This window comes from Tasmannia lanceolata, unplaced genomic scaffold (assembly GCF_043159265.1).
Source record: "Tasmannia lanceolata isolate RefF3 unplaced genomic scaffold, GAP_Taslan_0.1 ptg000006l, whole genome shotgun sequence".
In the NCBI taxonomy this organism is placed as follows: domain Eukaryota; kingdom Viridiplantae; phylum Streptophyta; class Magnoliopsida; order Canellales; family Winteraceae; genus Tasmannia; species Tasmannia lanceolata.
In genome coordinates, this window is record NW_027518683.1 from 37,802,581 (window position 1) to 37,817,259 (window position 14,679).

General features: G+C 40.0%; 1 protein-coding gene across 2 annotated transcripts in view; it reads left to right on the plus strand.

The window, feature by feature from the left end:
• Positions 1–14,679, plus strand: part of LOC143880273 (protein PIN-LIKES 6-like) — a 49,836-nt gene that overhangs the window by 23,491 nt on the left and 11,666 nt on the right. For both annotated transcript variants that reach the window (XM_077383117.1, XM_077383116.1), the window contains exon 8: positions 883–983. In XM_077383117.1, coding sequence (XP_077239232.1) covers positions 883–983 — 101 coding nt within the window. The remainder of the gene's footprint in view (positions 1–882; positions 984–14,679) is intronic.

The following is a 14,679-nucleotide window of genomic DNA, read 5'->3' on the forward strand; positions in this document are numbered from 1 at the left end:
GGACTTCCTCAGTCTTCTTTTAATATATTCTGCTACCATTCAACAAAAAATATGTCAAGGACAGGAGATGTGGAAACCAGCAGACATGCAAACAATTAGAAAAACATAGAATCTTACCAAAAATTTTTTTTTTGCCAAAATCATAGAAAAAGAAGCTCATAGAATTGTGATCAATTCTTAATTTTCATTGCTCGATTCTTTAACTTTTGAGAAGTAAAAATTTCAAGGCAGTTGGCCGATACATGTTTTGTATGCTGCTTGATATATTGGCCAATATGGCACTGCCATATATTTGGCTATTTTGTTCTTGACCCAATACAAACTGTTTTCTTTCTTGTCATGGAATTACCTTGAGAGTTGGAATGGGCATGGTTGTCAATTTTGGACACAGTATGGTACATCAGATCCTTCAACATTGAGATACATGAAATGCCAATATCTCAATATTAATGGTTAAATGTAAAACCCAACAAGTATCTCAACCATGTTGGTCATCACCCCCCCAAACCCCCCCGCCCCCACAACCCCCTCTGTTTATTTTATTCTTCAAAATAGTTTTTCCATTTAATTATGTAAATGTAGTGTCTATGACCTTGGATAGGATAGAATGGAAGAAAATAATCCATGTAGACGAACCCAACTAATGTCAGGATTAGACTTAGTCAATTTGAGCCGGGTAGGTTCTTTCACCTTCTCCATGAAAATTTTCTAGAGGATTCATTAGCAGACCCCAACTAGTTTGGGACAAAGGCTTAGTTGAGTTGAGTTGTCTATGTAAGTCCATTGAAGAAGCTAAAATATCTTTAGTATTGTGTCCTTGATTCGAATTATTAACTCTGATATATAGATCACCATTAAGTTGTATCTATTTGCTCGTGACAGATCCTGGCTATGGTTATTGGCGTTGTACCGTTTTTGAAGCACTTGATCCTTACAGATGATGCTCCATTCTTTTTCTTCACCGATAGTTGCATCATTCTTGGGTATGCTATCTATCTTTTTCTTTTTAAATGTTATACTTAATTTTAAATGGTTGGTATATACTTCTTTTCACTACAAAAATAGATTGTAGACTATGGAACTCAGATGTAACCATTGCTAATCATAAACTCCAGTTTAATTATATTTATCTCTTTTAACATATTATCAATATGCCATCCTTTCATGCTTCATTGGAAATGACTAGAACATTGTCTTTTTTTGTTTCTTCATGGTAATTTGGAAGGCGCTATTGATTGTTGATGATTTGATGGGATACTACCCAAGATGACATGGACGATCAAGGAGTCAAGACAATGAATCCATCATCATTGTTAAAATAGTTTTATTTAGTTTTTAGAGTGTTATTCAAGTCCTTTTAAGTTATAAGGGAGTAGTAGTGTCTTTTCCCATCAAAATCACTCAAGTTCTTTAAGTTATGAGTCTTTTCTTTGCCTTGTATTTTGACCATCTCAGTTATTTTTTAATGAAATCGGATACCATTCAAAAAAAAGAAGAAGGAAATAAATAGTCCCCACACATGCGGTATAAAAATTTTAAGCTTTTTTTTTTGGGGGGGCGGGGTCTTTTGGTCCAAAAATGTTAGGTTTTTGTTTAGGATTTTAGTACTTTCTAGTTCTCTTTCTTTTCTTATATGTTTGTGGGTGTGTAGCCTAGGGGCACTTTTCTTTTGATGCTATGCAATGATGGAATGAATAAAGATTTGGAGTTTTCTCTCTCTCTCTTGTGTGGATGTGATGTTTCTTCTGAAGTGTGATACTTCATATGAGGTCAATTTCTACACTTAAACTATTATCTTTCTTTCATCTTCTTCTTTCTTTCATCCTCCCTCTTCATCATCCTCTTTCGGTTGGGATTATAAGAACCCCTTATCCTGCTCAGTTCTTACATCCTTTTCCCCCTCTGCTCTCTTTCTTCTCATATATTTTTTTTTCTAGTCTCATTTCTCTTTTTCATTTCCTTCTCCACCTTTCCCAGTTGGGTTGATAAACAGCTCCCATTTTTTACTCCTACCATCCCTCTTTCCTATCTTGATCTTCTTCTTTCTTGATCTTGATCTTCTTTATCTTTCTTTCATTTTTTTAATCTTGATTATCTATTCTCTCTCTTGGCTGTCATGGATTCACATTAATTTTGTATCAGAGCTAGGTTTGAATTAATTATGCATATTTACGTTTTATGATAATAAAGTATTAAGAGAAAAAAGGAGAAACGGTTGTGTATCTTTTCTATGTATACTAGTGGGACACCCCGTGTGATGCACGGGGAGTGGGGAAAAATTATATTTAACTTATCATGATAGACAATAGAGAAACTCCATATTACGGAAACCTTAAAGATCGGAGGGTTGCGATCATCCCATCGAAATGATTTTGGGGGCACAACCTATTTGCATTGCGGCCCATCAAATGGACGGCCTGGATTATCCTATGGCGTTGATTGCAAACTTCATTTGAAAAATATGGGTGGGGCCTAAAATTTGGCCTTAATGTTAATGCACGACCCACACCATAGGATGATTGAAACCATTAATTTGATGGACCACAATGTAAATAGGATGTGGCCCAAAAATCATTTCCATGGGATGATCACAACTCTCCAATCTATAGAGGTTTCCGTAATATGCAGCTTTTATTTAGATCAGAGGGCTAGGATTATGAAATGGAGGGTTTGGATCATGGGGTGGTGCGTACAATTAATTTTGAAAAATACAGGTGGGGCCTACCTTGTCCAACGATTTGAAGAAATTATTTTTTGGGCCAACGAACTGTGGGGGATAGACCAGTTCAAAGATTTGAAGAAATTAATATTCGGGCCCATGAAAAAGAATTTGAAAAATATGGGAGGGTTTGACCCGAACCGTACGGGTCCGGGTGACACGAACTGTACGAACTACATCATAGGTTGATCCAAACCGTCCATGTGATGGAACACAACAACAATACGTTGTGCCTGTAAAATCATTTCCATAGGCTGATCCTAGCCCTCCAATCTATAGAGGTTTGCATAATATGTTGTTCCTCTGAAGGATTTTGAAAAAAAATGGGAGGGTTTGACTAGACCCGTGAGGGTCCGGGTGACACAGGGAAGGTCAAAATGACCCGGGGAAATTTACGGGTCACGAATCTTGGACCCATACCTGGCCCAAGAACTGTACGGACCACATTTTAGGTTGATCCAAACCGTCCATGTGATGGACACAACTTCAATAGGCTGTGCCCCAAAAATCATTTCCATAGGTTGATCCTAGCCCTCTAATCTATAGAGGTTTCATAATATGTTGCTCCTCTTAAATCTGATGGTTAAGATCACCCATTAGATTTATTTTATTTAAAAAGCATAAAGGAGGGGGTAGGATTGAAATTATGTGGCTCTAATGGGTGCCTTTGTTAAAAAGCATAAAGGAGGGGTAGGATTGAAAATATGTGGATTGAATGAGTGCCTTTGTTTAAAAAAGTCAAAAAAAGAATTTTCCAAAAATTCATAAAATCCTTCCCTTTTCTCTCCTGTTGCCACCTGAGCAGTGAATAGTGAAACCCCCATCTAGCAAAAAACACCATGCGATGCACAGGCCGAGGAAGAATTGTACTGACCACATCATAAGGTGCCCAGAATTCGTCAATATTTTTACAGGTGTCCTGCATTCCTAAGATCAAACTTTCCCTAATTTGACCCGCACATAATGAATAAGGAAAAGTAGTTCCCGATTTCCAACCCGACCAAACCCGATCTGCAAATTCCTCAACCCGTCCCAACCTGATTTCCAATTCGGGTTGGGTTGGGTCGGGTTGACCTGATTTGATATGGTTGAAATTGTTGACGACCTCAATTGAAGCCGGGTTGTTTTGGATTTTGAGAAGCAATAGTGAGTTAGCAATAATCAGTTTTTAACTAATAATCGGTTCTCAAAATCCAAACCAAACAGGGACTAACAATTAACAAAGGGAAATGTTATTCGCACTACTATATTTTGATGATCACACTCCTCACTTTATTAAAGTACGGTATGGCCCGCACCATAGGATTATCCAAACCGTCCATTGTGGACTATGGAGACTATTTAAGTGTTGAAAAAGAAAAACACATATACAGAACTTCTTGAGATAGAACCCAAATTCGGGTTTCGGGTCGGGTCGGGTTGCCCGACAGCCCAACCCGACCCGATTTCCAATTCGGGTTGATTTTTCACAACCCGACCCAACCCAAATTCGGGTTGAACCCGACCCGCGTGGGAACGTCCAAGTAACAAGGATGGTTTCAAATTATATAGTGCTAAGGTCCTCACTACCATATTTTATAATGCAACTATGCACCTTGTTGTGATGATCGCAGTCCTCACTTTATTAAAATGTACGGTATGGCCCGTACCATCGGATGATCCAAACCGTCGATTAGATGGGCCACTGCCTACATAGGTTGTGCCCCAAAAATAATTTTCATAGGTTGATCCGAACCCTCCGATCTATAGCGGGTTATATGTTGATCCAAACCGTCAATGTAATGGAACACAACATCAATCGGTTGTGCCCGTAAAATCATTTCCATAGGTTGATCCTAGCCCTCCAATCGATAGAGGTTTCCATAATTGTTGTTCCTCTCCAGGTGCTCGGAATCCGTCAATATTTTGCAAGTTTCCTGCATGCGTAATATGAAGTAGTTCTTTCGTCATTATCATATGTCCTTACCTCTCCTTGGTAGTTTTTTTTCGTAATTGTCATAGACAGGTACCCTGGGTTAGTACTTTTCGTATGTAGATTACGATTTTACCCTCAAATAATTTCTCATAGAGATAGATGTTAGATGGTAAAAGAGGAATGCTGTAAATCTCGGAGAAAAATGAAAAGTCAAAAAAAGGATTTTCAAAAAATTCAAAAAATCCACCCCTTTTCTCTCACGCTGCCACGTCAGCAGTGAATAGTGAAACCCCCATCTAGCTATCTTATATTAGATTGTATACTCTTGTTCCAGTCCTTTTCAGATTATATATATATATATATATATATATATATATATATATATTATATATCGGAAAAGTGTTGCTACTCGGTCTTGTAGCTAAGCTTATCTACTCGGTCGGGTTAAATACAGTGGGGGCCCACATTGTTTGGGTGATCCAAACCGTTCATTTGAAAGCCCCTTACTTAGATAGGGTGTCCACAAAAAATCAGACCCATAGGATGATCCTAACCCATCCAACAGTGGAGGAAAAAATGGGCAGTATACAACCCCAGGATGATCCGTATATATATACAAGACCGAGTAGCAACACTTTTCCGTATATATATATATATATATATATATATATATATATATATATATATATATATATATATATTAACAGGTCTTTAGGTCTTTATTGTAATGCCCAAGGGCATACTTGTCTTTGTACTTCACTCTTTATTATTTATATTACATGAGTGAGGGGGAGAACCCTAACTCAATCTTTTCTCTCACTCTTTACTTTCTCTCTTTTCTCTACCTCTCTCAATATGGTATCAAAGCTCTAGGGCATGGATGCCTAGGGCCATTTTTTTTTCTTTTTTCCCTAACCCTAACCTTAACCTCCACCTCCATCTTCTCAATCCCTAACCCTAACCCCTCCATTCTTTGCTACAGTATCTGCTACAGTACTGCTACACTAAATCGCTAAAGTGCTGCTACAGTATTGCTACAGTACCGCTACAGTACCGCTACAGTGAATCGCTACCGTTCCTGCTACAGTATCCTCATTTCCCCACTCTTCCTTGCCCTAATCTGATCCATCATAATCTCTTCTTCCTCTTTTGGGTCATAGCTATGCCCTAGATTTTTGTGTTCGGCTTGATCCCTATCTTCATGGTGTTGTTCTGGATTTGTACTTACATCATTGCGATGTTTGTGACTCGGAGTTGTCTCGACTTTGTCTTTATGTCGTGAGGCTGTCGCATGCCTCCCTTATGCATATGTTATCCTCACGAAGCCGCGGTCTATTAGCTTGCTTATAGTCTTCATCCCTGTCTCTACTTGCTCGTTGTTGGTCCTCTTCGGTCTTCTTCCCGGTCTCTTATGGAAGATACTCCTAGTATTGAGGACCCTACCATTCGTACTCCAGCTATGGCTACTAGATCTCAGCCGCTTCAGGCTGTGTCGTCGTCTTTGTCTTCTGTGGATGCGTTTCCACCGATTACCACTTCCCATCTTGATGGATCCAACTATTTGACTTGGAAGATTGCTGTGGAGACATATCTGAAGGCCCGAAGAAAGATTTCTATTATTCGTCGTGATCCCCCTCCTGAGACTGACCCTACCTTTGATGATTAGGATGTAGATGATGCCCTTGTTCGTACACTTCTATGGCAGAGTATGACCCCTGCCATTGCTGGCACCATGATGGATCTCCCTACTGCCAAAAAGGTATGGGAGCACACTGCGGCATTATATTCTGGTGAGGGGAATGTCGCCCGTCTCTGCGACACTTATTCGCGCTGGATGGGTCACAGGCACAGTGATTCTACAGTCCATGATTACTACAGACAGTTTGTCTCCTATTGCCAGCAGCTGAATGCTCTTATGCCTCTCACCACTGATCTTACCATGGCAGCCAGACAGCGGGATCAGCTTCTTGTTGTTCATTTCCTTGAGGGTCTTGGACCAGAGTTCACTCATCTTCGACAGCACATCCTTGGGTCTGGTACTGTACCCACTCTTCAGGAGGTATTTTTACGAGCTCAGCAGTGTGCACTTGGCATTACTGTTCCTACTTCCGTGGATGTCTCGACTACTGCTGCTTATGGAGCCGCTGACCGCCCTTCCCGAGGAGGAGGCATTTTTTGTCGCGGCCGTGGTCGAGATACTAGCCGAGGTGGACGTGGCGGCGGCCGAGAGGGTGGCCGTGGAGGCCGAGCTCGGCCCTATTCTACTCATTGTAGGCGTGAGGGTCACTATCACGAGACATGCTTTGATCTCCATCCTGAGCTGCGTCACACTCCAGATCCTCGTCAGGGCCGTACTGCACATCTTGCCCTTCCAAATTCGCCTGCTCCTATTGACACCCCCTCACAGACACCACTGGCTACTCCGACCGATCAGATGGTCGTCTCTTGTGCCGACTATGATGAGCTACAGCGTTTTAGGTCTGCCAGCCGCCCTCCTACTGCTGATCTTGTTCAGCCAGGTAGTTCTCCTGCTTCGTTCCTCTCTACTTCTAGCTCCTGGATTATTGATTCAGTAGCATCTCATAACATGACAGGTACCCAGTCATCCTTACCTGATTTTCATCATGTTGTTTCACGTTCTATTACTCTTGCTGATGAGAGTACCTCTCTAATCACTAGTGTTGGCAGTTGTTCCCCTTCACCAGGCATTACATTATCATCTGTGCTTTGTGTCCCCAAGTCACCTTTCAGTTTATTTTCTGTTAGTCAATTAACAAAGTATCTTCATTGTTCTATTTCATTTTTCCGTTCATATTGTCTTTTTTAGGATCTCTCGACTGGGAGGACGATTGGCTCGGGCCGTGAGGTGGATGGCCTTTATCGTCTCGACTGCACTCCGTCCCATCCGATTCTACATGGCTCGGTCGATGCATACCAGTGGCACTGCCGTCTAGGTCACCCGTCTATGGAGCGTTTACGCAGGATTTCCTTCGTTTCTTCTTCATCTGTTAGTTCTTTTCAGTGTGAGGCCTGTGAACTTGGGAAGCATCATCGTGTGCCATTTCCCTCTAAGACTGTTAGTCGGGCTTCACACCCGTTTGCTCTTGTTCATTCTGATGTATGGGGTCCTGCGAGGACTACTTCTTTATTTAGATTTCGCTATTTTGTGGTCTTTATTGATGACTATTCACGTATGACATGGACTTATGTAATAAAAGATCGTTCTAAAGTTTTTCTGTATTTCGTGATTTCTTTGCTGAAGTTAGTAATCAATTCTCATGTGTTATCCAATGTCTTAGCACTGACAATGCAAAGGAATATTTCCCTTGGAATTTTGTTTGTATGTGGGTGGGTGCGTGTGTGTGTGTGTGGGGGGGGGTGGGGAGGAATTTGGGATTCCGGAAGAGGTTATCAGTTCTTTTTTTTTTTTAGTAAGACTGAGAATGTTAAAATAGAATTCACAATGGGCTTTCTCTACTGCGTATGGGCCGACTAGTGGCTCTTTTTGCAATGGTTTATGGTTAGAGCTAGATTCGATTCAAGGTATGTGGTAGTATTCGTGGTGCATTGGAGGAGATTTTAATATTACTCAGTTCTTGGGCGAGAGGCTAGGCTGCACGTAGATTTCCTCTGTCATGTCTTCACTCTCAGATTTGTGGGGAGGAATGCCCTGCCTGATATGCCCCTGTCAAGGGCATAGTTCTCTTGCGAGTGAAATTAGAGTAAAAGTAGGCTAGTCAGGTTCCTTATTTGCCCGTTTGTGGAGCGCTTTATTCATTTATGTGGTATAGAATTCTCTTCCTGAATCTTTTTATGATCATAGGCCCATTCTCCTTGATCTGAGGCTTCGATCTTGGGGGCCCTCTTCCTTTCATTTTGAGTTAGCTTGTTTGGAGAAACCCACAACGAAAGCTGGTGTAAGTGGATGAGTGGTGACAGATGTGACAGACATCATCATACAAATCATATAAGATCTATCTGTATAGATATCATCATATACATCCAGAAAGCCTTATGCTTTGGAAGAAGCTTGTACAGTTTGGGAAGGGGTTTTGATTTTAAAAGGAAGAATCTTCTTCAACTGATATGCCCCTAGGCACAGCCATTCATAACATAGAAATCACACTTGGAAAGGGTGGAGCGAGAGAAGGGGGTATGAACCCCCTCTAGTGTACCCTAGTTTAAGCCATGATACAATCACTTATTTTCTTAGAAGCATTCCGTTCGGTCCCTCTAACGAGGAACCTTACTCCACTTCTCTTTAGTGGTGACATTTACTCCTATAAGGAGGAGATTGGTTCTTTTATTCCTCTCACTCGGCGAGGCCTGTGTTCTCAGTCGGCAAAGCCTCACAACGTGGAAGTCTTTTTTTTTTCACCATTCATTAGCCAGGGGAGTAGGGTCTTGCCCAAAACCCATAGGAGAGGAGGGGATTTCCTTCTTCCCAGGCAAAAGCAAAACAAGATGAATCTGCATTAGCAAACACATCTGTAGAAGCATCCAATTATATGTTGTTTCATCCTCCACATCATAGGAAGGCAAGAAAGCTCGAACGGAGGCATCAAAAGCATAGCAGTAAGCTTAGACTTAAGCCACTGGTCTAGGATAAGTAGCATCTACTGAGGCTAGAAGAGACTCAACAAGGGATTCAACAACTCCAAGGAGGTACTAAAGAATGGCACAAAGTCTGTTTTTCCAGGTCTGAACGAAGAACTAGGGTTAGCGATAACAAAAAGATTTGCTTTTCGGGCTAAAAAAGTAAAGATGAAAATAAAAAAAGATTCGGGGTGAGGCCTCAGTAAAGTTGCTTCACCACGCAAGATGATGTACTAGACTAGCGGGATTCTTCTATGCAATTGCCGAGCCTTTCTCTTTTTCTCAGGCTGGACACAACGCCAGCAAGTGTCTCGAGCTGATGGGCTAGTGGATTGAAGTGACAGTGGTCATCATGCGTGATGCATGTCTTGGAAAAAAAATTTGAAAAAAGAAAAAAAACTTATGTTTATTAAATCCAAGTTGATAAAGTGGGTTAAAGAGAAGCCAGGACTGGTGAGGAAACAAAGTATTCTTGATAGGATTAACGAGCTTGAAGTTAGAGATGAGCTTGTTTCCCTAAAGGGAGAAGGATCATCTTTAGGAAGATTACAACTTGATCATTTTAAAGGAGGAAGCTTAAATGGAGGCAAAGATCTAGGTCTCAATGGATGAAAGAGGGGGATAAGATTATGACTTATTTTCATGGCATTGCTAGTGCTCGGAGGTGTGGTAATAGGATTTAGTCTTTGATGGTTGATGGCGTTATGGTGGAGGATCAAGATTCTATTTCCTTGAAAATCGTGTCCTTTTATGAGCAGCTCAAGACTTCGGAGGCTCATGTCTTCCCATTGCCTATGGGAGTTGAATTTGGGCCGCTTGATTTTGTTTCCCGATATTTATTACAGAGATGATTTTTTGAGGACAAAGTCAAGAAATCTCTCTTCTCAATGAAATGTGATAGAGCTGCTGGTTCGAATGGTTTTTGCTTGGCTTCTTTTCATGTTTGATGGGATTAGATAAAAGCGGATATTATGCTGTGTTTGATCAATTTTTTTAGGGTTGTAGTTTGGATTGAACCACAGGATCTATCTTTATTGCTTTGATCCCTAAGAAGATGGAGCTGAGAGTTCGTTTTATTTTCTATAGATTAATCTTGTAGAAAACGTGTATAATGTTCTTACTAAAGTGCTTGCAGGAAGCTTAAATGCGCTTTTTTTGTGTGTGTGTGTGTGTGGGAGGTGGGCGTGGGGTGTGTGTGTTATTCTCCGAGTCGTTAAGTGCTTTTGTGCACAGAAGGCAAAGCCTTGATGGGGTTCTCTTGGCTAGTGAATGTGTCAATTTTTATCATCAAAGTGGGAAAATGGGTGTTTTTTTCAAAATTGACATGGAGAATGTGTGTGATAGGGTTGCGTGGAAGTGTAAATTACTTGTTGAGTAGAATGGACTTCGGTGATAGGTTGAGAGGCTGGATAAGGTGCTGCATTTCTTCGGTGTGGTGCTCGGTAGAGGTGAATGGCTCGCCTAGAGGAAAGTTTCAAGCCTTTAAGGGACTGCATCAAGGAGATCCATTATCCCTGTTCCTCTTCACCATTATGTTGTAGTCTCTTAGTAAGATTTTGGAGAAGGCTTGGGCCTAGGGTCTTATTGAGGGGTTCAAGATTGGGTTTTCTAGGTCAGAGATTACTCACCTTCAATACACCGACTTTACTCCTCTTAAATAACCTCGAGTTCTCTTTGGCCAGGGGATTAACTTTGCAAATCTGTGGTGATGGAGGACAGTTGGATGATGAAAAGGTGGAAAGCTGTGTGAGGAATCTTGGTTAGGATGGGACTCATCCATGACTAATTTACATTTTCTGTTGTGCATGGTACACCTCCAAAGATTGTATAGGATTCGGTCATCGAAAGAGTGGAGAAGAAGCTTTCCTCTTGAAAGAAAACGGGGGTGGGGGGAGGATGCATAATAACTCTGATTGAAGCAGTGCTTGCCAATCTCCCCATTTACTTCATATTTCTCTTATGCTGCCATGTTGTTGTGATTAAGAAGCTAGAGACATTTCAAAGAAATTTCCTCTGGAATGATGCGGATAGTAAGAAATACTATCTAGTTAGTTGGGAGGAGGTGTGACGACTTAAGGAAAAGGCCTTGCTTGACAAGTAGATTTGAAAGTTTGGAGAGGATAGAGTGTTTTTGAAGAATGTTTTTATGGAGAAGTATGATTCTAGTAGGCAGGACCCTATTGGATGAGTATGAATTCTAGGACACTATGATGTGGTGCAGCATCTTTGAGTCCCTTGACCAGTTCCAAGAAGGGATTTACTTAAGTGTAGGTAGTGGGGAGAAAATCCACTTCTAACAGGACATTTGGTGTGGTCTTAGTTCTCTCTAGTTGCATTTCCCTCCACTTTTCAAAGTTGCCTTTGAGAGAGGGATCAATATGAGTGCCTCTTGTCATAAAAAAGGTGGACTGGAAAGTTTATTTCCGCGAGTACTTTGATAGAGAGCTTGATATGTTTGCTTCTTTTTGGCTAGATTGGATAATGCTTTAATCAAAAGGCAGGGTAAAGAGCATCAATTGTGGAGGTTGATTTGTAAGATTCGTTTCTCTGTTCGGTCTGTTTATAATCAGTTGGCGTCACTGACTTTTCCCTCTGAGGCGAGGCGTGGACAGTACACTGCTGGTCATAGGATTTCTTCGTTTTCTTGGACTGCATGCTTAGATAAAATCTTGATTGTCGATCATGTTCGAAACTGTGGGAGATCATCATAAGTCATTGCTCTTTGTGGCTAGCTGATAGTGAGGCAGTGGATCACCTGTTCTTGCATTGTGGAGAATTTTGGCATTTCATCTTTAATCTGATCAGAGTGAGTTTGGTTATTCCTAAGCACATTGCTGATCTATTCGAGTCTTGGGACTTTTTTTCTCTCTAGCCTGCTAGAGGGAGAGTTCTTTGGAACATGTTTCTCTTTACTTCGCTTATTTTTATTTGAAAGAAAGGATTATTTTAAGATTTCTATGGAAGCATGGAAGTTGGGAAGTTAGATAGTTATCTAGAGTGGACTAGATGAGATTCATTAAGAAAATCAAATGAAATGTAGGAATGTTCAGATTAGTGGAAGAGTGCTAAATTTAGCAACTGGCTCAGGCAATCGGGAATGATACAACCATCGGACCAAAGATAAGAAGGTTGTCGGGGTAATTCTTAACAGTGCTGCTCTGAACAACTGGAAAACTATTATATGACAGAAGAAATTAAAATTAAAAGCCGTCCCTAGATGTTGCCCGCCCTCATGCAATGTAATAAAAGTAATTTTTGATGGTAGTTCTTAAGGGAACCTTAGGCCAGCTGCTATTAGGGAATTTTTAGGGACCATGAATGTAGAACTCTCAAGTGCTTCTCAGGACCATGTGGAACAACCAACTTAATGTGGCAGAAGCTAGAGCGCTACTTGCTGGCCACTGCATCTTTAGGGATTGTTTTGGCAGCAATTTCAAAGGGGACATTAAGGTGGTTATTTCATGGGCAAAAAGGGCATCAGTGGGTCCGTGGAAGTTGGTGTCCATCTTAGTGGAAATTTCGGACCTGTGCAACAAACCCCAGTACAACACCATAAAAGTCGGCTAACTCAGAAGCGGGCATTTGGCTAAGCAAGGAGCTGATTGGAGCAGTTTAATCATTAGTGAAGTTTTCCTCACAGCGTAGCTTTATTCTGGTTTGTGATTAAAGTGTTCTCTTGGTTATCTAAGGACAACTCGCCCTTCTGTTTTTTGTATTCTCTTTGCTACAATGCATTTACCTAGTTAAAAAAACACAGTAGGAAGCTAATTTCAAAATTTGAAGTTGATGTGATTAATAGAACTTAAATCTGGGTGTATTTATCAATTCAGCCAAAAACATCAAACCCTAGGACTGGATCCGGTCATAATATACAATCTTACTGTGGGATCAGGTTGGATTTTGACTACTATTGGGTGTCTATAACCTAGAGCAAAACCATAAAGTTTGACTAAGATCCTACTGTTAGAGTAATGTCTAGAAACAATCCACTTGGGTTGGTTTCACAGCTTTAACTGTCCAAGATTGTATGGTATAGAAAATTGAATTCTCGAGACAGAAATAAGATGGAAGGAAAAGAGTTGACATTTATGGAAGATACATCGCACAAAAACAAGATGGATTTCCTAGGCCTCCCACCTATAGATTTCCTAGGCCTCCCACCATGATCAGAAAATTGGTGAATCGCTTATCCACAAAAATAAGCACTTGGCAAATTCTTCTTTCTTCCAATTAAACCATAAAAATAATGGCAATATGGCCTACAATTTATAGACTCAGCACTTCTTGAGTCATCTACAATTGGCGTAAGAAATGCTCTCTCAAAGTCTCAATTAGTAAACAAATCCCCTCACTCCTTTTTAGTAACTCCCCTTTCCAAGAATTCTAATTGGACTCAAAGACTAGCCTAGAAACTCTATTAAAACTCCATGACTTTATTTAAAACATAAATAGAAGAAAATATTACCACTTAAATTCAAAAATTTGCTGCAAGTACTAGTCAGAATCACCTTTTGGTTAAATTATGATAGAGTTTTTTGTTATGCAGGAAAAAAGAACCAGATACCCCTCTACATTTCTCGTAAATTTTTTGAATTGTGACTGTCTATCTCTCTCATTTCTCTTCTTTCCTCTTTCCTCTTTCCTCTTTCCTCTTCTTCTTCTTCTTCGTTTTCTTTTAGTCTTTCTTCTTTCTCCTTTTTTTTCCTCTTCTTCCTCTGTCTTCCTCATCTTTTTTGAAGTATAGTGACTGGAGACTTAACAGAGAGAGTTACGATGTCTCGTATTACATCTTCAAAAAGGAAGAAAAATTGTAGGAAAAATCTCTACAAAATATTGTCTAAACTTTTTTGAATATTTTACTGCTCTAAAATTTGTTCTAACGTGATAATTTTTTTTGCCACCCTAAAATTTGTTCTCTCTCTAAAATTTTACCAATCTAAAATTATTTTTCATGCTAAAAATTTTTCTTCTTTCAATTTTTTTTACCGCGTTAATTTTTTTTATTGCTCTAAATTATTTTTACTGCTAAAAGTTTTGTTCATCGAAACTCACATTTATTCATTTTTTCTATTTTTCTATTTTTATTCTTCTTCCTCTTTTATTTTGTATTTTCTCTTTTTATTACTATTTTCTTCTTTTTCTTTCCTTAATAATCTCAATCATTGTTTATCTTTGTGGAGACATCAATCACCCTATTTTCGAAAAAAATAACTAAAAAGACAAAGGCGCGCTGCCCATGCACGCTCCCAACAAGCTAACCGCTTCAGCTCAGCCAGCATTTGCATCATGCACATTTGTCCGTTCACTATTAGACTACTATCTGCCCTGCACAACAATAATAAAAACTGAGAACATCTAGAAAAGAAAATGGGGGAAATGAAAAGATGAAGAAAAACAGAAAGAATGGTAAGAATCCTTAGAAGAAGCAAAGTAGGAAAAAATGGAGAAA